This window comes from Plecotus auritus (assembly GCF_963455305.1).
Source record: "Plecotus auritus genome assembly, chromosome: 1".
Classification (NCBI taxonomy): domain Eukaryota; kingdom Metazoa; phylum Chordata; class Mammalia; order Chiroptera; family Vespertilionidae; genus Plecotus; species Plecotus auritus.
Window position 1 is genome coordinate 31,869,548 of NC_137770.1, and position 26,410 is coordinate 31,895,957.

At 48.7% G+C, this 26,410-nt stretch overlaps 2 protein-coding genes across 2 annotated transcripts in view; one reads left to right on the plus strand and one right to left on the minus strand.

Annotated features, from left to right (window-relative positions):
* Positions 1 to 6,826: 6,826 nt before the first annotated feature.
* On the plus strand, positions 6,827 to 15,555 carry PIGH (phosphatidylinositol glycan anchor biosynthesis class H). Its single transcript, XM_080665174.1, has 4 exons — positions 6,827 to 7,103; positions 10,702 to 10,911; positions 11,543 to 11,626; positions 13,291 to 15,555. Exons 1-4 carry the CDS (start codon positions 6,924 to 6,926, stop codon positions 13,381 to 13,383), a joined length of 567 nt encoding a protein of 188 aa, XP_080521300.1. The 5' UTR covers positions 6,827 to 6,923; the 3' UTR covers positions 13,384 to 15,555.
* Positions 15,469 to 26,410, minus strand: part of PLEKHH1 (pleckstrin homology, MyTH4 and FERM domain containing H1) — a 54,510-nt gene continuing 43,568 nt past the window's right edge. The window contains exons 19-29 of the mRNA XM_080665168.1: positions 25,659 to 25,835; positions 25,224 to 25,321; positions 24,621 to 24,798; positions 23,944 to 24,099; positions 22,798 to 22,898; positions 21,970 to 22,111; positions 19,519 to 19,661; positions 19,263 to 19,392; positions 18,240 to 18,326; positions 17,790 to 17,936; positions 15,469 to 16,802 (exon numbers count right to left, since the gene is read on the minus strand). Of these exons, the coding sequence (XP_080521294.1) occupies positions 16,641 to 16,802; positions 17,790 to 17,936; positions 18,240 to 18,326; positions 19,263 to 19,392; positions 19,519 to 19,661; positions 21,970 to 22,111; positions 22,798 to 22,898; positions 23,944 to 24,099; positions 24,621 to 24,798; positions 25,224 to 25,321; positions 25,659 to 25,835 (1,521 nt within the window). The 3' untranslated portion in view covers positions 15,469 to 16,640. The remainder of the gene's footprint in view (positions 16,803 to 17,789; positions 17,937 to 18,239; positions 18,327 to 19,262; positions 19,393 to 19,518; positions 19,662 to 21,969; positions 22,112 to 22,797; positions 22,899 to 23,943; positions 24,100 to 24,620; positions 24,799 to 25,223; positions 25,322 to 25,658; positions 25,836 to 26,410) is intronic.

Sequence of the window (26,410 nt, forward strand, 5' to 3'; positions counted from 1 at the left end):
GTGACAGGGTCAGTGATCATTCCCAGAAGTGTGCAAGGCTGTCTTGTCCGTCAGGGCTTGTATGACATGCTTGGTGAAGTGGGTGCCTCAATCACCAGAGATTGTGGAAGGTATAGCTCAAGTAGGAAACAAGTTTCTTTGCCATTGTGAGGGCATCAGCCTCGAGGCAGGGGAAGGCTTCAACCCACCTGGAAAACATACAACAAGAACATATTGATAACCCATACTAAGTGGCAGTTGAATAAAGTTCAACTAAATGCACTATGGTGGTTGAAAGAAGCACAAGCCAAAAAAAAAAAGGTTTCCTATAGTCCTGACTATTCATTTAATTTCCAGCCATTGCTTACCTATATAATATACTCTAAAAGTTTATCATCACTTATTTTACAACTAGAGGCCCAGTGCACGAAAATTCATGCACTGGGGGGGCGGTGACCCTCAGCCCAGCCTGCCCCCTCTCACAGTCCGGGAGCCCTCAGGGGATGTTCTACTGATGGCTTAGGCCCACTCCTCACAGGATGTGACTGGCCAATCAAGGGAAGGCGCTGCCCACATCACCCCACTGCTGCTGCCACTGCCGGCCGCGGCAGCTGTGAGGCCTGCCCCGGGCCTTGCAGCTGCCAGGCCTCACGGCTGCCTGAGCCCCGGGCCTCGCAGCTACCAGGGCTCACGGCTGTCTGAGCCCCAGGCCTTGCAGCCGCTGTGGCTATGTCCGGATAGACGTCTGCCCTAATCAGCATATTACCCTTTTATTAGTATAGATGCTTTCCATGTAATACCAAATAAGCCTAATTAGTTTTAAATTTATTTTTAATTTTTTGATTTTTATTGATTCAGAGAGGGAGAGAAAGATGGAAAGAAACGTCAATGATGAAAAACATTGATCAGCTGCTCCTGCATGCCCCCCACTGGGGATCGAGCCCACAACTGGGGCATGTGCCCTTGACTGGAATCAAACCAGGGACCCTTCAGTCCGCAGGCCAATGCTGTATCCACTAAGTGAAACTGGCTAGGGCTTAAATTTCTTTTTTTGTAAGAAGAGAAAATAAATCTTTTGAGTTGTTCCAGGGACCATTCTGAAATACCTCAAAGTTATTCCCAGGTCAAGACTTTATAATTTGAATTTGGGGAAGTTCATCAAAATATAGCAGAAGGTTGGACATTTGACTAAATAGGATCATAAGCCATTATGAAATAATAATTATCCATTTAACCAAGGTGACAATAAAAGATTTTAGGACATACCACTTTCTTTTAATTCCTTCAAAAATGTATTTCCATACCTTACACCTTCTTTTACTGAGAACATGTTACTTCATTGCAAAGCTGTTTCCTTTATTCCTAGTAGTTTTAATACATATAATGGAATTTCAAGCCTTAAAATCTAAAACGTAAGCAATTGTGGGATCTGATGCTATCTCCGGGTAAATAGTGTCAGAACTGAACTAAACTGTAGGATACCCACCCATCTGGTCACAGAGAATTGCTCTTGATATGGGAAAAGAACCCCACACATTTGGTGTCAGAAGTGTTGTGAGTGTGGTAGCAGTGTGAGAGTAAAGGAGAAACACAAGAGGAAGGCTGAGTTTTTTCTGAAATATTTGTGTATACTAGTATAATGTAATACCTAGAGCAACCACTCAAAAAGCTACATAAAGAGATACTCCCAAACACTATATAGGTAAGTCAAAATGGAATTCTAAACAAGGAAAGATAAAATATGTTATACTCATCTTTTTATGCCAAGTAAATTAATTTACTGATCAATTTCACTAAATTGCAACAAGTTTTATAATTTCATTTGCTTTTGTAAAATTGAGGTATAATTGCAATACTTACCTTTTTTAAAGCCTATTTTGGATTTCTTTATATTTATAAGGGTCTTTATTTTTCCTCCGCTACAAATAAGTGGCCCTAAATAGAAGGAGACCTACTCTCAGTTAATTATAAAAAAGTAAACAGAATTAAAAACTACAGTATAAGATGGTAGTCTTAGAACAACCTTTCAATCCATAAATGTAAGTAAATACTAAAAGGGTTTTAAGAATCCAGCATGGCCTGGCCAGCGTGGCTCAGTGGCTGAGCATCATCACAGTTCAATTCACAGTCAGGGTCAGGGCACATGCCTGGGTTACCGGCTTGATCCCCAATGTGGGATGTGCAGGAGGCAGCGGATCAATGATTCTCTCTCATCATTGATGTTTCTCTCTCTCCCTCTCTGAAATCAATAAAAATACATAAAAAAAAAAGAAGAATCCAGCATGAGCCATAAAAATTAAGTTAACTGAATGCTTTGATTATATTTTTACTAGAGGCCCTGCATGTAATTTGTGTACTGGGGGATGGGGGTGTCCCTCAGCCTGGCCTGTGCCCTCTCACAGTCCAGCCCCTCGGGGGATGTCCGACTGCCCGCTTGTGGCTGGATGGCCTTCTGCTGCTTGAGCTTCAGCAGCTGCTGCATGTGCACAAGCTGGGCCACCACGGTCTGTCCTGTGAACACCATCGAGTGGGTGAGTGAAGCGTGGAGGCAGGCTCACCCTGAGTTCCCTGCACTTCCCTGAGTCACTGAGTTGTTCAGACTGACTGCCTTCTACAGAGAATGGCACCGAGATTGGGCCTAAGCCAGCAGTCGGGCATCCCTCTTGCAGTCTGGGACCCCTCAGGGGATGTAGCAGTGCGCCAAGTGGCAGGCAGCCAGGGAGGAGCCCGAACGGGGGCCGGGCGCCGCACCACTTTTGCTCATCTCAGCCCGCTGTGTCTGCTGCCACTGCTCAGTAGTGCTGCTGCAGTAAAGTCTGGAGAGGCTCCCGTCGTGGCAGCTGCGCTTGCCAGCCGTGAGCCCAGCTTCTGGCTGAGCGGTGCTCCCCCTGTGGGAGCGCACTGACCACCAGGGGGCAGCTGCTACATTGAGTATCTGCCCCCTGGTGGTCAGTGCACATCATAGCAACCGGTCGTTCCGCCATAATGGTCGCTTAGACTTTTATTATATAGACTAGAGGCCCGATGCATGAAATTTGTGCAAAGGGCTCGGCCCTTGCAGCCACGGCGGCTTGCCTTAGCCCTCGCAGGCCCGGCTTCATCTGGAAGGTCGTTCAGCTGTCCAGTCTAATTAGCATATTACGCTTTTATTATTATAGATGAGAGTCCTGATGCATGAAATTCATGCATGGGTAGGGTCCCTCGGCCTGGCCGGTGATCAGGGCTGATCTGTGGGGCGATTGACAGGGTGATCGGGGGGGGCCCCCACTGGCACCCGCTTTGGCTGGCCCGGTGCCACCTGCTTGCTGGCCCCGTGTCCAACCTCTGCCCCTGGTCGCCTCCTGTAGGGAGCAGCTATAGGGTCAAGCCTCAGATTGACCTGTGGCAGGGCCACAAACAAGTCCAAGCTTGGAAGGCAGAGCCCTCTTAGCATGATTAAGCTTAACCTTATAGCCATCCCTAGTCCCTTCCTAGGTAGCTAATGGGCTGTGGGAGGTGCAGCAAGTGCTGCCAAAACAGGGTGAAACACACAAGAACATTGTAAACATGTTGACCACTACCCTTGTTTTGATCTGACTATAAAATAAAGCTTCGGTTTCCAGGCTGGGTCTTTCTGTGTCCTCACCCAGGCACAGGAGATCTACCAGACCCCAGCTGTATTCTCTTGTCTGTCTTCTTTAATCCTTCACCGCCTCTCTTCAGGTTCACCCTTGGCTGTGCTGGCACGGCACAGCCTCCCTCTGTGGGGCAACCGATGGGGTGATCAAGGGGTCCCCACTGACACCCCCCTCGGCTGGCCTGGCACCACCTGCTTGCTGGCCCCATCCCCCGCCACTGCCACTGGTTGCCTCCCTCTGCGGGGTGACTGGTGGGGTGATCGGGGGCCCCCACTGGCACCCACCTTGGCTGGCCTGGGGCCTGCAGGCTGGGGGAAGCTCCTGTGTTGAGCGTCTGCCCCCTGGTGGTCAGTGCACATCATAGGACCAGTCATTCTGCCGTTCGGTCAATTTGCATATTAGGCTTTTATTATATAGAATTATTGTTCATACTCATAGACACTCATGTTCCAAGAATAACTTCACCAGTAGAACTAATTACCTATCTTATGTCAGATTAATCCTGTGTACTACCACCATGATGCCCAATTCACTTAAACATATTTCTGGTTCTTGTAGCCAGAACTCTTGGAAACTATAGCAAAGACTGCCAAGTTGTTCTTAAAATCTTTTATCTTTCTTCACCAGGCAAGGTAATAGGCCATATTTCCCAGCTTCCTTTGAAATTAGAACATGTTAATGAGTTCTGGCCAATGGAATGTAAGTGGAAGGCTTGGTCATAAAATTCTCCCAGGTATGATCCTCCATTCTTGCCCCTCATCTGTTGGCCAGATGAGAGGATCCAATGGAGAGGACCATGAGGGGGCCCAAGCATGGTGAAGCCACTAGACTGAAGGAGCCTGGGTTTTTGAAACACCACTTGGCAAAAATTACCAGCCATGTGACCAGGAGCACCCAAGGCATTGCAGACAGACAATACATATACATTTATTGTGTTAAACCACTAAAATGTGTTGTTTTTTTTAAAAAAATAGCAGTTAGTCTACCTCGACAAATATCAAGTACACATGTTTCTCATGCTTCCACTTTCTGCTTCTCCACAATTGAATTTACTAGGGAATTAGTTGAAAGATTCTTTCAGTGACCCTGCAAAAAGATATTAAAACTCCCAGGAGAAACTTGCTAACTAAGTTGACGTTCTTTTCATTAGCTGCCCTTCCTTGCTGTACAGTCCACTGAACTTTTGAGGCTTGTTAATACTTTGAAGTCCAACACTGAGAGCTTAAAGAATCATCCCTTGCTGTTTCCACAGGGTCATGTGCAAGAAAACTTGTCACTTATATCCCAGTTGGCTTCTAGGGGTGATCAAGGGGTCCCACATAGGGACCAAACACATAGGTTTCAATTTCTATTGAGATACCAAACTGCATAACAGAGTTAAGATGATGCTGTGATCTGACAGAGCAAAGTGGTTGTAAAGATTATGGAATTATATTACCACAGTATTTATCCCTAATAATATAATATTCAAAAAAATTAAGTACATTTTGCTGTCTTTTTCTTTTTTTGTGACTCTATATTATGAACCTTCTGAGCCTGCACAGGTTCTTAGCCTCTTTTTTTGTGTGTCACAGACCCTTTGTAATTCTGATAAATCTAACGGACCCCTTATTACAATAATGTTTTAAAAATGAATAAAATACATAGGATTAAAAAAACTAAAATACAGTTATAAAAATATTTTAAATATTATAGTAATATGTGTTTCTATGGACACATTAAATAACAAGATCTAGCAGTGGGTCTAAAAATTACTGCAATTTTGAAGTAGTGATGAGTGGAAATGACATTGAGATAACAATTATTATGAAATGAAAATATCTGGGGTTTCTATCAGTGACAAAAATCACAAGTATTGCTAATATTAATTGGTTCATTGCCTACATTCATAATAAAAATAAATGTTAAATTTTATTTAGAAGTTAATGAAACCAAAGATGAAACTCTATTCTTTATCCATGGAGCCCAGGTTAAGAACTCCCAGGACTAGAGGTTCCCCGAAAACATCAACAGTGTTTATTTCTGTGTGGTGAAAATATTTTTCTTCTTTTCTGTATTTTTCAAAATCTCCACCATATTCAAACTTTTATAATCATAAAATTTATCACACGATATTTTCCAAACTGAGAGGGGTGTATTGCTTGGTAAGATTCACGATAGACAGATTGGAAAAACAAAGCAATACTTGAAGAAAATCCTTTAGGAGGAAAAAAAAAAGGAAACAAAATCTTGGATGACGATGGAGAAACTTAACCTAACTTTTATCAGAAAGACTTAAAGTTGTGAGGCCGTTACACGACCTATCTTTATACACAAAGGGATCAATTCTTTAATACATGATGCTGCCTCAGGTCTGAAGCTTCATAACTCTTTAACAGGCCACACTGCCATTCTTGGGCCATATCCTAAGGAGAAAGAGGGAACCCACAGGCCCCAATTACTCATGAGTTTATTAATTTTATTATCCATACATTGCATCTTCCCCTTTTGCTTACCCCCTAGCTAGGTCTGCCTACTCCACGCTGCACGCAGTGGTTTGGGAGAGAGAACTCCTGGGCAGTGCGATCCTAAATCCTTACCAGGCCCTACAAGACCCTCCTGGATCTGACCCTTGCCTATACCTCCCCAATTCCCAACTGCATTCCCCGGGCGTCAGCCTCTCGGACCTTTATTCCTCCAATAAGCCCACCCTGTTTCAGCCTCAGGGGTTTCTTTGCATTTCCTGTTCTTTCCGGGCAAGTTCCTCCTCCAGAGATCCCACCCAACCGTCTGCTCCTCGCTCCAGCGCCTGTCCGCAGAGAGGCTTTCCTGACCGCACTGTTGAAAGTCATCCCTGCGAGTCCTATTACTGCTAAGAGCACTCTGAAGTTATTTCCATTTTGTTTCTCTTACCAGGAAGGAAGCTTCTTGAAGGCAGGGACCTTGACAACATTGTTCACCGCAGCACCCTCCGCTCCTGAATGAATGAATAGGAATGGATGAATGCCTGTGGACTGTCTCCTTGTGGTGTGCTTTGGCTTAGAAACAGAAACCAGTTCATCGAGACAAAGCACGTTAAAAGCGGCTTTAAGCTCTCCGCCGAGTTGCTGGCCCCCTAGGAGGCTTTGGAGTAGACAATCCTAGGATCGCAGGCCCGTGGGAGCGCCAAAAACTGAACCAACAAGACGGCCGCTCCCGCTCGCCGTGCGGAACTGAGGCTGCGTGGAGCGTGAGGGGGCGTGGCCACCCCGCTCCCCGGAAGTGGATCAGAGGCCGCGAGAGGACGCGGGCGGGAGGCTGGGGAGGGCGGCCTCAGCGGTGGGCCCGCGGGGTGCATGCCCTCCGGCCATGGAGGACGAGCTGAGCTTCTCGGATATCTACGGCGGCCGCCTGGCCCTGCAGCGCCGCTACTACTCCCCGTCCTGCCGCGAGTTCTGCCTCAGCTGCCCGCGGCTCTCGCTGCGCTCGCTCACCGCTGTCACCTGCTCCGTGTGGCTGGCGGCCTACGGACTCTTCACCCTCTGCGAGGTAATGGCCGGGCCGGCCCTCCCTGCGGTCGGTGTCCGGAATCGATGTTGGAAGGGTCTTTGGGGTCGAGCCCGGACCTCTCGGCGGACCCTCCTATAGTCGTAGGGCCGGCGGGCGGGAACTCGCTGGCTCTGCGGACGCCATCCCGTTGCTGGACAGCTCTTCAAATTCCGTTTAGTGGAGTTTGTGCCCTGTACATTCTCCCTCCCTTGGATCGCAGCTGTGCTCTGGTTCCACCCAGTATACACCGGGGGCTTGCACGACAGCCTAAAACTTCAACTTCCATGTGCTGTGGACCCAAGAACTGTTCGGTTAATCGTCCTCACCCATCACTTCCCATCCTCGGGAATCACTGCTCCCCATACCTTATCTATAGTTGCGCAGAGACTGTCGCTGGCTCCACGGTGTGTGTGTTTGTGTAGCGTGCGTGTGTACACACACACACACACACACACACACACACACAAGTTATTTAAGAGCTTCACATTGACAGTTCTTCCTAATCTCTGTTTTTCAAGGCAGTCTATATCCCCCTTCTCCCAACTGCTTCCCCAACTTCAAATACTTTCTAAAGAATTATGACATTTCAGAGATGGGTAGGTTTTTTAAGCTCAATTTCCAGACCATTCCTATTGTCCCAGATGTTTTCACATCTCTAAAATGGAATTAATGTCTGCCATGCCAGCTCCACAGTATTGTGAGGGTCACGTACAGTGGTTTTGTGACAGCCCTCAAATAGAAGGAATCACCCTCATTGCCTTTTTCAGTTTCATATGTAGTGCCCTGAATTGAATATATTATTTCAGGAGTGATCTGGTCAGAGTAAGCACAACAGGACTATTCTTTAATTTGGATATTGCTTCCATTACTGCATCCTTTATTGCATCCATTAGCTTTTTTGCCATTCAAGCATAGGTATGTGCATAATTAGGACTGCCTAATTTGTGTCAAGTTATATCTAAAAGTTCCTTCATAAGTCAGTTAAGTTGCCAGGACAGTCCTGTTCCTCCCCGCCAAAAAAAGATTTAATCCCATATAATAAAGAGGTAATATGCAAATTGACTGTCATGCCCTTAAAAGATGGCTGCCTACGACTAGGCCGGCAGGGGGGTTAGTGAGGGACGACCAAATGACTGAACAGCAGGCAGCATGGGGTGACCAGGCCAGCAGGGGGGTTAGTGAGAGATGACCAAATGACTGAACAAGCAGGCTGCATGGGGTGACCAGGCCAACAGGGGGGTTAGTGAGGGACAACCAAACGACTGGCCCAGGCTGGCAGGGGGGTTAGTGAGGGACGACCAAACAACCGAACAGCAGGCTGCGTGGGGCGACCAGGCTGGCAGGGGGGTTAGTGTGGGACGACCAAATGACTAAACACCAGGTGGCGTGGGGCGGCCAGGCTGGTGTGGGGGCCGTGAGGGGAGACCAGGCCAGCAGGAGGGGCAGTTGGGGGCAATTAGGCTGGCAGGGGGGGCAGTGAGGGGCAACTAGGCCAGCAGGGGGGGCAGTTGGGGGTGACCCTGCCAGCAGGGGAGAGGGGTCAGTTAGGGGCAACCAGGCTGGCAGCAGGGGGCAGTTAGGGGTAACCAGGCAGGCAGGCAGGTGAGCGATTAGGAGCCAGTGGTCCAGGATTATCGGGCCTAAACCGGCAATCGGACATCCCCCAAGGGGTCCCGGATTGGAGAGGGTGCAGGCTGGGCTGAGGGGACCTCCCACCCTGTGCACGAATTTCGTGCACCAGGCCTCTAGTTTATAATATATGGTCATATGAGGAGGGAACAGATACTTATTAAATGACCAGTGGAACAACAAATTGAAGTTTCTCTTTCTCTCTTTTCCTCCCTCCCTCCCTCTGTATCTCTCTAAAAATAAATGTAAAAGATTTAAAAGAAGGTACTTTCAAAGAAAATCAGAACTGGTTAATAGTTAAAGTGGTAAAAACATATCTTATTCAGAAACCATTGTGATAGGAGAAAAAAGACGTCAGTATAGAATTGGGCTCAGTTCTGAATACAGCATAGACAAGTGGGAATTTATAGTCAAGGAGCAGGGTGGGGGTCAGTGGATGGGAAATTACTAAAAGGAAACGTCAGGGGCTAAACGGACTTGACAGGATTCTTGCTGAAGACCAGCCAGGTGGGAGTTCTCTCTAAACTGACTTTGCAAGATTCTTGCTACAACTGGGCAATACAGGCCCAACAATGATGGACACCAGGGTCAGGGGCTTAGAAGAGCTTGACTAGAGTTAGGTCAAGGAGTGCACCTTGTCAGTCACAAAGAATAATAAGACACTTCCTGCCCTCAAGGACTGACCGTCACAAATTACTGAATTTCTTTTGACTCTAGGTCAGTGATTTTTTTCTGGCACCATCCTTCTATATAATAGCTTTATGGAAAAAAGAAAACAGTGCCTCATGAAAGAAACATCAATAGAAAAAGACATTTCAACATCAGAAATGATAAAAGGTTGTAAATGTGTCTTAGAATAAAAGGAATAAATGCCATCTTGAGCCCTTAACACATCAGGTAGTCATATCAGCTCATCAGTCAGCCTTAATACATCATTTAGTCACAATCCAAAACAACTAAAATCTAAATGAGAATCTCTGTTATTTTCTGTTATTTAACAAAACAAGATGTCAGGAGGTAGGAGGGCTCTAGAGGGCATAAAAGGCTCAGTAGATTGGTTTTTTTTTCTCATCTTGGTGTACTCTACTTGTTCTCAGCCTAGCTTTCCACATAGTCTGAGAGAGTCCATAGTAGTTGCAGATATCAAAACGTCAGGATTACCTGGCCAGTGTGGCTCAGTGGTTGAGCTTTGACCTATGAATAGGAGGTCACAGTTGGATTCCCAGTCAGGGCACATGCTTGCTCTTAGGCTTGATCCCCAGTAGAGGTTGTGCATGAGGCAGCCAATCAATGATTCTCTCTCATCATTGATGTTTCAATCTCTCCCTCTTCCTTTCTCTTTCTGAAATAAAAACATATTAAAAACAAACCAACAAAAAAACCCTCAGGATGTAGGGACCTTATCTTCCTGAGATCTCTTTTTAAGATGGACTTGGTTTTCCAGAAACCCCTCCAGGAGATCTTCCCTCACATCTCATTGGTCAGAGTTGTGTCACGTGTCCATTTCTAAACCAGTCAGAAGTGGGAACCAATCATGATTCACTCGAAGTTCTATTAGGAAGGAGGAGTGGTTGGGTTGTATCTATTACACTGTGCTAAGCATTTTATTATTGTTCAGTCTGTGATTTTGCACTACATATTATTCTGAGGGAGAGTGCGAGGAAAGGTTTGAGTCCTTAAGTTGCAATTTTGGAAGAAAAATCTCTGATGGTGGATATTTTGCTAATAGAGGTTCTTTTCCACAGATCTATCCGTTTGTTGTATGGATGTATTTCATCATATGCTTTCATAGCTCTACAGAGCACAAATGAAAGTGATTTCCTCTTCCTCCATGCATGTTCCTCTTACCTGTTCAACTCACAGCAGAACAAAGGCTTTTCCTGCATTGCCTAGAGTTGACTCATTAAACAGTGGCATATGCAGACGACCATCTGGTAATCTTACTGCCGGTGTCTGGCTCTCTCTTCAGAACAGCATGATCCTCTCTGCTGCCATCTTCATCACCCTCATAGGCCTGCTTGGTTACCTCCATTTTGTGAAGATTGATCAGGAGACTCTGTTAATCATTGATTCCCTGGGCATCCAGATGACTTCATCCTATGCCTCTGGCAAAGAAAGCACCACCTTCATTGAGATGGGCAAGGTGAAGGATGTCATCATTAATGAGGCTATTTATATGGTAAGTATGTAAGTGGTATCACAGGCCTCTTTGGAGGGGTAGCCCGTGGAGCGTGCCTGCATTTGAACTGTTTTAGTACCTAAAATATTAGATGTCAAAGAATTAAAATTGAGGACTCTCTGCTCCAGTCTTGCAGTGTTTCCTTTTGGGCTGGCATGTCTAAAACCATAAAAGTAACTTATATTGAAAAAAAGATATGTCCTTTTATATTATTTATTTATTTTTAGAGAAGAAAGGGGGGAGGGAGAGAAAGAGATATTTGTTTTTCCACTTATTTATGTCTTCATTCGTAGATTCTTGTATGTGCCCTGACCAGGGATTGAATCACAACCTTGGCATATGGGGATGATGCCCTAACCAATGGAGCTACCTGACCAGGGTGTCCCTTTTTAAAGAGACACAGCAGGTTCTCATGGATAGGGAGTCAGCATTTCAATTTTATTTTTGGCTCAGCTTCAGAATCATCTCTGGTGGTAATTGTTGCATGAGAATGTACTTATCCCTCACTTCAAAAACTATCAAGTGTTCTACTTAGAGATAACCATTTATGAAAAAGTTTTAGCCATCCCTTGAAGAAAAAGAAAACAAAATGAGTTTCACTTAGATCTCTATTTGGTGTATTTTCTTACAGCAGAAGGTGATTTACTACCTCTGCATTTTATTGAATGATCCGATGGAACCAAATGGGATATCCCAAGTAGTACCTGTCTTCCAGGTGAGCACAGAATACTTGGCTTAACTTTCTTCTCCAAAGAAATCCTCTACCTTCCTCCCTACCCCTCTGCGTATCCACGGCTACTTCTGTACAGTAGCAATGTAAACTTTTGTTGTCAGGAACATTTGAGGATAGCTGACGGCTATTTTTAGTGAGAATTAGGATTTTAGTTCTTTCAAGAGCTCCTTTTTGAGGCAAATATAGGCTTTCAGAAATATTATGAATTTACACATATTTTAGGGAAAAAATAGATAGCAACTTCTGCCTGTAAATCACTATTCATCTCCTTGGGCTCTGTCAGTCTACCAATATGATTTTACGTAGATGTTACTGATCTACACATACTGTTATACACTGTTTTGCATCTTGCTTTTTAAATTTGACATGCATATTTTCATGCATCTACAAAAGGCCACTGTACTTATTAAGTAATTATACTATCATGTCAAGTATCAGTTTACTTAGCCACTCTATTGCTAACTTTTGAAATCACATCCAGGGTATTTTTTGCTCTTTTCTTATAAAAAACCACTTATATAAACATAATTGTAATAAATCCCTTTATAGGTGTATAATTCACATATGCAGTTAACTGCCTCACTGCCCTGTTTCTCAAAGGATTTAAGGCAGCTAAGCTAAAATTCTTTTGCATTATAGTTCAAAATTATTTTATTAAAATTTATAAATAGCTTCATGGATTTAAAAAAATATATATATTTTATTGATTTTTTACAGAGAGGAAGGGAGAGGGATAGAAACATCGATGAGAGAGAAACATCGATCAGCTGCCTCCTGCACACTCCCTACTGGGTATGTGCCCACAACCAAGGTACATGCCCTTGGCCGGAATCAAACCTGGGACCCTTGAGTCCGCAGGCCGACACTCTATCCATTGAGCCAAACTGATTAGGGCACTTCATGGATGTTTACAGTATTTGAGATTTGGCTCCAGAGATTGGACAACTATATACTTTGGGGGGATTTGTGCTTTTCTAGTCTTGGCTAACAATGGGTATAGCTTTTTTAGTTTAGTATGCCGGTAAAGGAATTAAAATTTTTAAATTTGTACCTCTTTAAAGACAGGGACTTTTCATATTTCTTTGTATCTACCTATTACTATTTCTTGTTTTAAACTATCTGTACCTTCTCTCTTAGTCAAGTAGAATCTAGATACTGATTATGTATTTGTAACAATTTATATATTTGGGTAGCAAACTTTTATTAAATATGCCATCTCATCTTTTTCCCATTCTGTGACTTTCTTTTAATTCAGTTGTATTACATTTCATTATATACAGTATTTGTCAATATTTACTTGTTAAGCTGCCCTTCTTTTCTCTGAGGACTATTCCACAGCTTGTGACACTCCCCAGGAGGGTCTCCTTGTTAATCCTCTTTCTTGCTCTTAGATGGAGATCATGAAATTTATAGATTACAAACTGTCTTTTCAGAACTGGCTTTGCAGAATTCACAGGCTGGGCTGAGGGCCTAGTAAGGGACTCTTCAGCAAGGTGCTGTGAGGCCTGAACTCTGCCCTTCTGAGCTCCCATCTGTGCCTATAGACCCCTTGGTGTGGGTGAGAGATTGAAGTTGCACATGGATGCAGCACTCCTAAGCTCTCCCTTGTTCACCTTGACTGTGCCTTTCTTCCCTTTGGCCTTTAGAGTGCCAAGCCCCGGCTGGACTGCTTGATTGAAGTGTACAGGAGCTGCCAGGAGATCCTGGCACACGGGAAAGCCACATCCACAAGCCCATGAGCCCCAGCATTCAGAAGGCCAGTACTGTCTCTGTGGGAAATGACTCCTAAGCCCTTGGGCTGGTGTTTTTTACTGTATTCAAACCATCATGTGGACACGGTCCTAGGAACAGGATGGATGCAGAGGATCTGAGAGCCACAGAGCAGGTGACTGGAACTCAGCTCATTGTGTGATGTTGAGCAAAGTGTTCCTGGTATTTCAGTGCTCCCCTCGTAAGGTATGTGTACGTTACCAACTGAGAGGAGACCTTAAGAAATGGTATGTCAAAGGTCATGTTGACAGAGCACTTTGCGAATTTTCTAAGCACATTCAAGTTTACTTTTTGTTGAAATTTGTGGAGCAAGACATTGGGAAACTGATGTCAGATCTTTGAGAAAGACAATTTCCAGATATATAAAAGTTAAGAAAATAGTCCAGCCCTTCAGGCACTGGGTTAGTGGGAAGAAATGTCTTACAAAAGACTAGACTCTGTTCCCCTATCTCCTTTGTCTGTATAGAGTTAAATATGATGACTCGCTTAATAAACAGGTCTCCTTCCTAAACATGCACAGTAATTGCCTGGTTCACAGACACCTGCTTTTGACTGACAAACATGAATGTGGCATTTCAGTCAGGGTGTGAAGCACATTAATACTCTTCGGTTGCTCAACACTTCTTTTGCTAAGAGGAATGAGACAAAAGTCCAGACAGAAATTCGACTCTGGTTTCCAGGAACATGTTAAAGAAGGATAAAAAGCCCTAACCGGTTTGGCTCAGTGGATAGAGCATCGGCCTGTGGACAGAAAGGTCCCAGGCTCGATTCCGGTCCAGGGCATGTACCTTGGTTGCGGGCACATCCCCAGCAGGAGGTGTGCAGGAGGCAGCTGATTGATGTTTCTCTCTCATCGATGTTTCTAACTCTCTCTCTCTCTCTCTCTCTCCCTTCCTCTCTGTAAAAAATCAGTAAAATATATTTTTTTTAAAAAAGGATAAACATGCAAAGTATAGAAACCTTTGTTGGTAAGACAGTTTCTTCTGTATAAAATTCATAAACTAAGGGAGGATTCCTGAAGGATTGGGAAGAAGACAGGGTGGGGGGAAATAACCTGACCCCAAATTCAGTATGAACACAGCTCCATTCTCCCTTTTTCTTTGGGATCCTAATTTTTTTTGGTTTGTTAATCGTCACCTAAGGATATTTTTTCCATTGATTTTTAGAGAGAGTGGAAGGGAGAGAGAGGGAGGGGAGAAAGAGAATGAGAGAAAAACGTCGATGTGAAAGAGACACACTGATTGGTTGCCTCTTGCACATGCCCCGACTGGGGCCAAGGATCAAACCTGCAACCCACCTATGCGCCCTTGACTGGGAATTGAACCCTTTGGTGTGTGGGCTGCCACTCTTAACCATTTAGCAACACAAGCCAGAGCAGATCCTAATTTTTTTAAAACTCCCAGGTAGATAATACTATCCTCACGGGCCTTAGAGACACTCAAGTATCACAAAACCAGAGTTGACATTTCTGCCTTTTACACCAGCTCTGGAGGGGTTCTTCAGAAGCCTGTGGTACGTGTGATGTGTTAATGTGTTCCAGGTAGGAATGTCCCAACTAAACCCAAATGCTGGGTGAAAGGCAGGAACAGAAATGTTTGACCAAATACAACAGGCTAATTTTTAAGTTGATAACTTTATATGGGCCGAGATGATACAATAAATATCCAAGTGGCTGTTGGCGGAGAAAAGGTTCTCCACCCCTGGTGTAAAGGATGAGAGGGGAAGCGTGCAGCAGCTGAAGTGCTCACATCAACTAGTTCCAGCCGAGTGGTTCTGCAGTATGCCACACACACACACACACACACACACACACACACACACACACACACTCTCTCTCTCTCTCTCTCTCTCTCTCTCTCTCTCTCTCTCTCTCTCTCTCTCACACACACACACACACACACACTCTCACTCTCTCTCTCTCACACACACACACACACACACATAAACACACACACATACACACACACTCTCTCTCTCTCTCTTTCTCTCTCACACATACACACACTTTGTCAGGGTAAAGTTCTTGGTTCTTGGGTGCTCCTGCTAAGACCATACAGTTTTCAGCACTTTATTGACAAATGGTAGGACTGTCTTAGAGCTATGAAATAAAACTCCGTTTCTGATGTTGGAAAATCAGAGTACCAATGACTCTTTCGTCTTTGTTAGGGGAGGGGGGAAACAGTGATCATCTCTGCACTCAACACAAGGTCTCTGTGGGATAGGGGGATACTGGCATCGTTAGGAAGGCAAAGGTGAAAGCAACAGTTTCTGGGACAGACATCACATGTCCTCTGTCCTCAAACTAATGCCCAGCAGAAGTTCGCCAGAAGTCTTGAGGAGCAGATCCAGGCCCACAAGCCCGAAGGGGTCTCCTGTTTCTGACTCATTTTGGTGGCTCCCAGAGTAGCAAAAAGCAGAGTGCATTTGCTTGGTCTTTCAAAGAGCAGGGAAACAGTGATGGCCACCTCGTCCTACAGTAGTGAGCACAGCCTTCATGGAGCCCCATCCAGTAGTTAAAAGGAGACACGGGAGGCCAAGTTAGACCTGCCCCTGCCTTAGCTTGTACCCAGTGTGAGGGAGAGCAGCTTCGATCTCAGCAGGGAGAGCTCCTGTCCTACAAAGATAGGAGCTGCTTCCCGGAGGGAAGGGGCACTGCAGAGCGCCTACTCACGGGCAGTCGAGGAGGGACAGGCCTCCGCTCCTTTTCCTCCAGCCCTGCCAACCCCTTTCCCATCTGCGAAAGGAAGTCTAGTTTTAGTGAGTTCTAGGCTTTTGTCAGAGTTGGGGTGAATGGGAAATTTTGGTCCTCAGAATTTGAGGATGTTGGGAAAACTTCAAGTATAAATCCCCACATGAGGACCGTATAGAGTCTAAAACAGATTCGCCTCCCCAACTGGGAGAGCTGGGGAAAGCTCAGGAACGGCACTGACACCCTCAGGAACAGACCTCCCTGTCTGTCTAGGAGCAGGCAGAATCCAGAGCTCAGTACTCTTGTGGGGAAAACAGTGGTTTTTATACTGGGCCTGGCTTCTTAAAAGTTGGGCCCTGAAACATAAGGCACCTAGAGAATAGAGGCTTCATGGACACTGAAATACACACTTCACAGAAAAAACCAGGGCGGGCTGGGGAGAGTGTTGGACCCATCACAGTAGTGTCATGCCCCAGGATTCGTATCTCCAACCCGACAGGCACCAGGTGGCGGTGGGGAACGGGGCAGGAGAAATATTCACAGCAACGTTGGCCCCTTGGCAGCCCGTGGAAGAGAAGCGAAGAGCTGTTGTCCCGCCAGCTCCCATGGCTGGTGGGCAGCAGGCGGCTTGGTGGGAGTGTTCACAGTTATGGAGCAATGGCTCATGTAGCTGGCCATGAGGAGAGTAGCCTCTGCAATCTAAGGAGAAACAGAGAAACAAAGGACATGAACTAGCCTTGGCTCCAACACTGGCTTTCTCTCTCACTAGCTGTTACACAGGACACACAGCCTTCCTGGGCTTCAGTTCCTTCATCTTAAAATACCCACCTGGGAGAAATCGTCCAAAGGGGGTCATTACTGCGGTTCAGAGGCCCAAAGAAATGGGCACCTATTGGTCTGGAGGTTCTGTGAGATGCAGCGTACCCCACCCCCTCCCCCCACCCCGCCCAGAACAGGCGGCACTTCCTCTCTGGCTAGCAGCTCCCAGCTGGGGCAGGGGCCTCCCTGGAGCAAAGGGCCGCATATCTTCTCCTTTGGCAGGGGTGTGTTAAAAGCAGGAGATCTGGCAACCTCCAACTTTAGGATCAAAGCAACAGGGTTTCCAGTGAACTCTCAGAGGGAGACAGGAACCTATAAATGAGTCTTTGTAATTCTTAGTCTGAGTCTTTGTAATTCTTACTTTTGCTAGTCAACATTTCCTGTGGGAATAAAGCCCTTAAGGCAAAGGAGGTCTCTGGGCGGAATTCAAGACCTGGAGGACAGGGGAGCATGTGCAGACTGTCCCACTTTGCGACTAGTGTTGGGACAGCAGAACCCAGGACTAGGTGAGAACATCTTGAGCGGGCAGCTGCCCTGGTCCTGCTGCAAGGAGAACAGTGAGTGAGCACCCAACTCTAGCCTGCACGGTGCGGAGGCTTGAGAGCAGGAAAGATCGTGTGAAGGGCACAGGAGTAGCTGGGCCAGCGTGAGTGCCCTCCCTAGCCAGCCCTCCCTGCCTGCCCAGTGGTGACTTCCGAGCAACTCCACCTGAACCTTTTGGAGCCATGATTATAGACAAAGCTGAGTTTCCTTGGGGGCAGGGCTCTTCTAGGATACGATCATAACCCCAGCTTCCTTTCTCAGCTCCAAGTCCATCTCTTCCTACATTACAGCTCAGAGCAAAATGTTTGTCGCTCTCAGACGCACCTTAGGAGCGGCCATCCGGAAGGTCAACTTTTCAATGTGGCCTTTTCCAGAGCTCTGGTCTGGAATGGATCTAATCACAAGCATGAAGTCGTCCCGGCAGCCACCAAAGGTCGTCACTGAAGAGTAGGGGTAGGTGACACGCACTTGCTGTGGGAAAGAGCTAGTTAGTCCCGGGGAAACTTTCCACCTGCCTCCCGAGCTAGGAACCAGCATCCTGTCTCTTCTGAGCACAGGGAGCTTAACCAGGAAAGATCTCCGCAGTGGTCATAATCTGGAGAGACACCTCTCCAATGTCTACACGCTGTGTCTGGACTAGAGAACAGCAGTGCTTGGGCAGGGGGTAGGGAGAGGGGGGCATGGTCACTTCACTCAGGCTTTTGAGTCGAGAGAAAAGAAAAGACTATTTAGGAGAAGGAGGGAATCGGGGAGCCAGCCCTCCTCCTTCCTTACCATCGTGTTGTGGTCCAGGATGCTGACACCATCCTCATTCACAGCAATCCACACCAGAGGGTTCTCCTTGGAAGACAGCGGTACAGGCTGGGGAAAGAGGAAATCCCCATCAGACACATCCACAGCAATGGATTCTGAACCATGAGAGCTTTGTGAGGAAGAAGGCACACAGGGACCTGCTAGGCAGTGCAGTGATTTCCAACCTTTTCCTTATCTTGCAAAACTTAAAGATGGCATTTGTACAGCATGCTGGAGTGAAAAGGAGGCATCTGGCCTTGGGGCCCTGGCTACCTACTAACAATCCCGAGTGGAGGAGATCACAGCCTATCCCGCCACAGCCCACCAATTGGGACGCTCTGTGCGTAGAAGAGAGCATCCCTGGCTGCTCTGTCACGGGCGTGGGGAACAGACTGCTTTCTCCCAGATCTCAGACACTGACAGCACTCCACCCTCAGTCTTTCCCAGCTGGAGTGCATCTGACTTCAATCAATTTCACAGGGACCGTAAAAGAAATAGGAAAGCAAGAATGCAATCTTACGGGCGATAGACCCTACCAGTAAGCAAAGTGGCTATTTAGTGGACAGTTTTGACTATTTTCGCTGCCAGCACTGCAGTAGGGTAATCCCCAAAAGGCTGGGGAGGTAGGCATGCCACCTTTTTCAGAAGCTTTCCCCAACTTCCCAGACCAAGTGGGACCCTATGTTATATGACCTTATAACTAGTTGATCCTATCTTCTCCCCCCAGGGGTAGCATTGAGAAAGAAGTCAATAAAGGAAAGATGGGGGACACCCAGAAAGAATCCTGGCCCCAAAGCAATGAATCACAACTGCTCTGGACCATGGAATTGAGAGTAGGTCAGAAATGGATGGAGAGATAGTGACCCCTGGTGGTTGCTAGTTTGCAGGCAGGCACTGCGGACCAGACTCAAACATGACCAGATAGGGACAGATGCTCCAGAAGATACTTGTGCATTCCTGAGGGTGTGGTCACCACTCCTTCCACTGGAAACCACTGGCACTTACCTGAGCAGCAAAGAGCTTAGCACCAAAGAAGGACCATTTCCGGGCCACGGTCAGGTAGATGCGGATGCACTCGGGAGGGGAGCAGCCTTGCAGTGCTGCCCACTTTGTGGTCAGCTGATCTACTAGATGTCTGGATGGACAGATGGAGAGAAATGGTGCTGGTGAAGTGCCAACATGTTTTCATGGCAGCTCTGAGACCTCCCCAAGCCCGCAGCCCTCATCTCCCATAAGACCCCCATAAACCCTTGCAGCCTACCTCAGCTGTTCAGTGGGTGTCCCATATCTGTAGCGCCTTGGGTAGAACCTGTCCAGCACCTGCTGTAGGTGGTGCTGAGCCTTGGAAGGGGGTGTGCCCCCAGGGCTTGGCGAGAGGTGCCTCTCCAAGTCCCCAAATTCTACCTGTGATAGAAACACATGGAAGCACAAGTCAAGAATCTGGACATGGTGGGGGTGGGATGGGAGTAGGCTGTTGAGAAAGGTGTAGTACACCCTTTTTTTCATAACTTTCCTGGGGAGGTGTGAATGGATGTGAAAAAACACTTCTTGTGAACTGGCCCTTTATCTCGTTTCGCAGACACTAGAGATAAACAAACAACCTTAGTGTCCTGGAATATTAGAGATTATCTAGTCCGACTTTAATTTTCCACCTGAGGTTAAGTGCCTTATCCAAAGACACAGTTAATTAGGGGCAGACAGGGAGAACAGTGTAGAAATTCTGGCTTCCAATCCAAAAGTATGGGACATAGGATTGAAGATGCTACAGATCCTAGAGTACAGCAGGTCCTTGAAGAACAGTTTTGTTCAATGTCACTTCATTATAATGTTGATGAGATGTTTCGCTTAAAGCTGTAGAACCTGGTGATGATGCTAAGTGAGGACTGACTGACTGTATAGCAGAGAGTTCCAAATGTGGCTTGGAGTCAGACATCTGGCTCAAATCCCAACTCTCCACTTACCAGCTTTGTAATGCTGGTCAGGTTACTTAAACTCTCTGAGCTTCAATATCCTCACCTATTTATGTGGGGATGAGAACTAAATGGTATAATACATCCTATTTAATAAAAGCGTAATATGCAAATCAACCGAACGGTAGAATGGTCATGCGAACTGACCACCAGGGGGCAGATGCTCAACACAGGAGCTGCCCCCTGGTGGTCAATGCGTTCCCATAGGGGGAGCGCCGCTCAGCCAGAAGCCAGGCTCATGGCTGGCGAGCGCAGTGGCGGTGGCGGGAGCCTCTTCAGCCTCCGTGGAAGCGCTAAGTATATTCAACTATCATCAGTCAGACATCCCCTGGGGTCTCCTGGACTGTGAGAGGGCGCGGGCATGCTAAGGCCCCCCCGCCACCAAGTGCATGATTCTCGTGCACTGGACCTCTAGTGTAAAATATTTAGCACAGCGTCCTCTTTAGAGTATTTAATACATGTTTATTATATTAAAGATCAGTTATTAGAGAGAGAGGGAGAGGAGGAGAGGGAGGGAAAGAGGGAAAGATAAAGATAGACATTGATGTGAGAGAGGAACATCAATTGGCTGCCTCCTGCACACACCTCCCAGGGATGGAGCCTGCAGTCCAAGTATGTGGCCTGTGAGGGGATTGAACCAACAACCTTTTGGTACATGGGATGACACCCAACCAACTGAGCCAGGGCAGAGCTAAAGATCAGCTATTATTACTAGTACTAGAGGCCCGGTGCATGGAAATTCATGCACTGGAGGGGGGTCCCTCAGCCCGGCCTGCCCCCTCTCACAGTCCGGGAGCCCTCAGGGGTGGGAGGTGACCTAGCGATCAGGGGAAGGTGACGCCCCATCACACCTCTGCTGCTGCCATTGCCGGCAGCACAAGCCTCGGTCAGCCCTGGTTACCTGAGCCTTGGGTGGCCGTGGGCGGCTGGGTAGCCGCCATCCGAGGCTTGCTTGTGCCTTGGGCTGGCCCTGGGCAGCTGGGGGGCTGAGGGGACTGGGGGACTCCAGAGGCAGGCGCGCAGGGCGGGCCTGGCCTTGCTGTGCGCCTGCCGCCCCAGCGGGGCTGAGGGGACTGGGCACTGCCATCTTGTAGCTGTGGGTGCTGCCATCTTTGAGGGCGTGGCAGTCAATTAGCATATTCCCTCCTTATTGGCTGTGGGCGCCACCATCTTTGCGACAGCATGAGGGTCAATTAGCATATTCCCTCTTTATTAGACAGGATTTTCCCTTCTTTTTCAGCAAGTAGATCTATGGGAACCATACAGGTATCCCAGATACCTTTGGCAAGATGGTCTCCGAAAGGTAACAGGGAGAAGAGTCAAAGTCTGAATGTGTGTTCCTTTCCTAATTCTAGTTAAAATGTTTGATAGCTTTAAGTACAAATGTTATCGCATACATTATGTGATATGCATTATTTAAGAACATACTTAGTACAACAACCCTGTGGGGGTAGGTATGGAGGTATCTTAGTTTTCAGTCCACAGAAATGGAAACTAAAGCACAGACAAGTGAAGTAACGTGGCCAGGATTCAAACCCAGGCCTTTGGATTCCCGCCCAGAGTTCTGCATGCAGCCTGTGTGCGCAATGAGGAGCTCCGCTGGGTAAGGAGCCAGGGTCAAGGCCACCCTCTCCTCTGGCACCGCCCATCTGCAGAATCTCCTGCTCCAGGCTGTGTGGCGCATTCCGCCTGTGAGTCCAAAGGTGGTGCCTGACCCTCCTGATTCCCAAACAGACCCGTACCTGGGCCATGAGGGCAGCCATCTCCAGAGCCAGCTCCTTGTTGACAGGAAACCTCCCTGCCACGATCTCGCCACTGGTCTGGAAGGCAAGCAGCAGCCGCTCGCGCTCCGTCTCCCCTTTGACTTGACCCCGAAAGTACAGTCTACAGGGAAGAGGGCGAGAAGCCAGGTCAGCTGGGATCCCAAAAGGACGAGGTCATCTTGGCATCTGTTTATCTTGACTCCCAAAGAAAGAAATGACTCCTTTTATGCCATTTGTAAGCCTATTTTCTATTGCCTCCAAAATATTTAAGCAAGCATGACACAGAGCCCATAGTTCTCATGGCAACTGTAGCATGTGGTTAATTCTGGATACACCATTAGACTTATGGGATTTGGTAAAGGGATCTGGTACCAGGAATCACAACTTATTAGGGAACTGGATGAGTTAAGAAGCCAAGAGACTAATGGAAATATTTGCCTGGAGACATAGCTGGAATGGAATTTTCTTACTCAAATTGGTAAAAAGTCAGGATGCCTACTTCTGTATTCCCTGGAATTGGCATAGGAGCGATTTATTTCTAGCCTTAAATTTAGTGCTCATACAAAATCTCACTCTCCTAAGGTAACACATGCAGCTATCTCATGAGGTTGGTCTGTTTTCCTGGCATGTGTGTGTGTACGCATTCATGTGTGTGTACATGCAGTATAGGGACCGAGAGCTGAGCTGCCCAGTCGGCCTGGCTCCCCAGCTAATGAGCACCATGCGGTACTGTATCTGTGGGCCTCCTGCCTGTGCACCCCAGGCGCAGCCCTCACACCTGGCCCCACCCTTGGGCGTGCTCAGGACCTGCTCTTGTACATCAGCCTCACGACACGCGTGCCACCCTCAGACTTCCTGGAGTGCAGCTCCTTCAGGGCTTGTTCCCACTTGGAAATGGCATCGCAGATCTTGAAGAGGCAAAAGACCAAAGTCAGAAAAGCACCTGATGAGGGGCATGAGGTCCAGGCAGGGCTGGACTCGGGCAGAGCAGCAGGGCAGAGTGGAGTGACTGTCCTCCATGGAGAGGATGACCTACGGGGCCAGGACCCCAGGTGCCTGCGCTTCCTCACCGACTTGGCGTGAGCAGCAAAGCAAAGCTTCCCCTATTGGCTTTCACATCTGAGCCCCACCCACCCACCCTGAGGCAAGACAGGCCCCAGTCAAAAACCATGGCCTCACATCGCCAGCTCCCATTCCATCCCACCCCACTCTCCGCTTCAGCAAATATGCCCAGAGGCCTGCTGTGTAGCAAAGCCTTGCAGGTGCCCCGACATTTACAGAGAAGGCATGTAGCACAGTGTTTCCGGCAATGGTACAGACTACAGGCCTTTGTCCTGCTGCCATAAAGAAAGCAGACGGACCCAAACCCTCACGCTCATCAAGTGCTACAGCACATTCCCTCAAACACTTAACACGCGCCACGGCTCTAATCTCAGACCACAATACAAGATAGTCCTCGGTCCCATTCAAGAGCCTTTAATACCCAAGTACCATAAGGACCTACTTCCTAAAAATGTGGCTGAACCTGTAGGCACAGCATAGGCCCTGGCAGACACAACATCCAGGGACACTGGGCATGCAGGTGCCCACCTGTGTCCCTGTGTGTGTGCGTGCGCGTGTGGACCCGCGTGCGTGTAACCGGCAGGCTCGGTCGGGCTGCTGCTGAGAAGTGCCTCCTGTCCCGTCCACACCAGCTGAGCAGCAGCTTCCCCGGGATGCCGCACAGCCACCCCAGGGAGAGAGGGATACAGAGCTCTTCCCTCCAGAGACAACAGCACAAACATCTTTTCTCTGCCCACATGGGTACGTTTTAGGATGGCACAGAAGGGTGGGCACCTTGGGCTCAGCACCAAACACAGCTAGACACCCAGCAGGACAGGCTTTTCCCCACCAAACACCCCGAAGCCAGGCGGTGGGTCAGCGGGGCTCAGGGCTCAGCGGAGAGGCCATCACCTTGACACTCCCCTGCAGGCAGTGTTCCAGGGCCCGGCCGGACGGATCGTCAGTGAAGAGGGCAAAGCCGGAGTGGGACGATTTTCTCATGCCTGTCTCCTGGTTCAGCCGCTGGAGGAACTCATCAACTGTGGAAGAGCCATCGAAGCCCACCACCTGCAGGGGAGAGTATCAGCCCCAGCGGGGCTTGCTGAGGGACGCCCTCCAGGGCTCGCGTAGGGGTCTGCGTCCAGAGGTGGGAAGGCTTGCCTAAAAGGAGCAAGGGCAGATGCAAGGGCCAAGGAGACGTCCGTTCTGGATTCACACGCAGAGGGTGCATGCCCAAGGGATGAGCCCGCCCACTGGAGACGAACCCGACATAAGCTCTGTGTGCCCGTTACACTTTTTGGGAGGCCCTTTTGTGCCATCGTCTTGGTCAGTGTCTCAGTTTCCTGTTCACACAATGGGCTCAAAGATGTACTTCCAGGACATCGAATAGTGGAGCGCTTTTGCGATTTAAGCTCCTCTCTCCTGCCACACTGGCACTAACCCCCACTCCCACCCTGAAGTCCCAGGCCCATTCTTTTGCTGGTTTGCTTATCAAGAATCTGCCAATCCTAAGGAGGCTTAGCACCCGCCTGGCCCTAAGGTACTCCCCTCTGGAAGAGACGCAGGACAGGGCACACGCCCGCCCCCACCTGGTAGGTCCCGTTGGCGAAGTGCACGGGGATGCTGAAGGGCAAGGAGTGGTGGAAGGGGTTCCGCAGCAGGATGGACACCACTTCCATGCGCGATGGTCTGGCTTCCCGCTCCCCAGTCTGCAGGGTCCGCTCCACTGCCCGCTGGCAGTAGGTGGCATACTGGCCAGTTTCACTTCTAAAAAGACAGGTGAGGAAGAAGGGAATACCACGGAACCCACACCTCCCTGCCACCTTGGTGCCCAGACCTGGCCAGGACCACGTCAGCCGCTGGGGCAGGCTGTGAGCCAAGCCCTGAAGACGGGCCTGGGGTATTCATTTGCCATTCAGGGCCCATATGAACATGGCAACAGAGAATGGCACTCTGGGAATAAACCGGAGGCAGCAGCCCCACAAAACATCCATGCGCACGTGAACTGGTGTGCAGAAGCCCAGGCCTGCCCAGACCTCCACGTGTGTGTTTGTGTTTACAGCCATCGGTGAAGTCCCCATGGCCACCGAGCAAGTCTCAGAGGGTGGGGGGATCCGACCAGTTTCCCCCGTGACACTGAATCATGCCACGGCGCGAGTGAAGAAGCAGCGGGGGAAACGGCGCTCACTCACCTGGGGTCTGCGTGGCGCTGGAGCTGCTGTTTGATGTACCAGAGGAAGTGGTGCTGAGGCAGGAAGAGTGGGGCGCACAGAGCCAGGAGCTGCCAGCACTGCAGGGCACAGGCAGTGTGGGGTGAGTGCTGAGCCTGCGTGCCCCAACTCGGCCCTGAGCTACAGAGCCTTCGGCACTCTCTCCAAACCGGAGCCCCCACCTTCTCCGGGTACCAAAGCCACCTGGGTCAGGCTTTGACCAGAACAGCAATCGCACAAGCTGACTGCACACAGACCTCATCCAAAGAGGCCCAGGGAGGGCAGCTGTGCCGAGGCGGCTCTGAGCACTGCCCACTGGCCACCAGGCTCAGGATACCTGCGTAGTCACCTCCTCCCGCTTCCCGCCTCCTGGGCAGCCCTGGCCAATGGCTCCTGTCCGCTCCTCAGAGCCCCTACCTGCATGAGGGAGTACTTCTGAGGCGGGCGGCAGCTGGTCTGCTTCATGAGTTGGCAGTAGATCTCGCTCTGCAGCTCAGGGTGAACCAGGCAGACCTGCAGGGCCCTCTGGACCAGGGACACGTGGTAGTCCACCGAGGCGGCTTCCACGGGCACGTTGATGAAGAGCTGGCAGCACTGGCAGGGACATGACAGCGGGCACTGGCAGGTGCTGAGGCAATGGACAGACGGGGCCGCCCCAGGGCTCGGGGGCTTGTTCACAGGGAGAATGTTTCTAAGAGGGAGCACTGCCTGGGAGCACTGTGCTTGCGGGAAAGGCTACCTTGGGCTAGTCTCTTTCCTTCTTTAAATGTTTCTATTGCATAAGCAAGACATACTCATTTTCTGAAAAGATAGAATATTCAAGACAGGCACAAAGAAAATTCTAAAAGAGGCCAGAATCCCTCAGGTTCAGAAACAACATAGGCCTGCCTTTCCCTGTCCATCACAGGAGGCGGGAGCTCCAGGGCAGTTTCACAGGCGCTCCCCCAGGCTGGGAATGAAGGCCCAGAGCTCCCGCCTCCCTGTCCTACAGGACGTGGTGGGGACCCTGAGGGACTCCCCCCGCCTCCTCCGAGATCCTTCTGTGGGCCACCCCCTAACTGCATGTTCTCCTCACGGAGGATCACCATGGGGGGCAGAACTGCGTGGGGCAGAGCCTGGGCACATGGCGAGGGCGCCCCCGCCCGTGGGTGGGCCGGGCTCCCCTCCCA

What these genes read in the sequence shown, in the direction of transcription:
- PIGH (XM_080665174.1), top strand. Translation starts at nt 6,924, where the DNA reads ATGGAGGACGAGCTGAGCTTCTCGGATATCTACGGCGGCCGCCTGGCC. An exon ending in TTAATGAGGCTATTTATATG is followed by an intron (nt 10,912 to 11,542) that starts GTAAGTATGTAA and finishes ATTTTCTTACAG; the next exon opens with CAGAAGGTGATTTACTACCT. An exon ending in AAGTAGTACCTGTCTTCCAG is followed by an intron (nt 11,627 to 13,290) that starts GTGAGCACAGAA and finishes TTTGGCCTTTAG; the next exon opens with AGTGCCAAGCCCCGGCTGGA.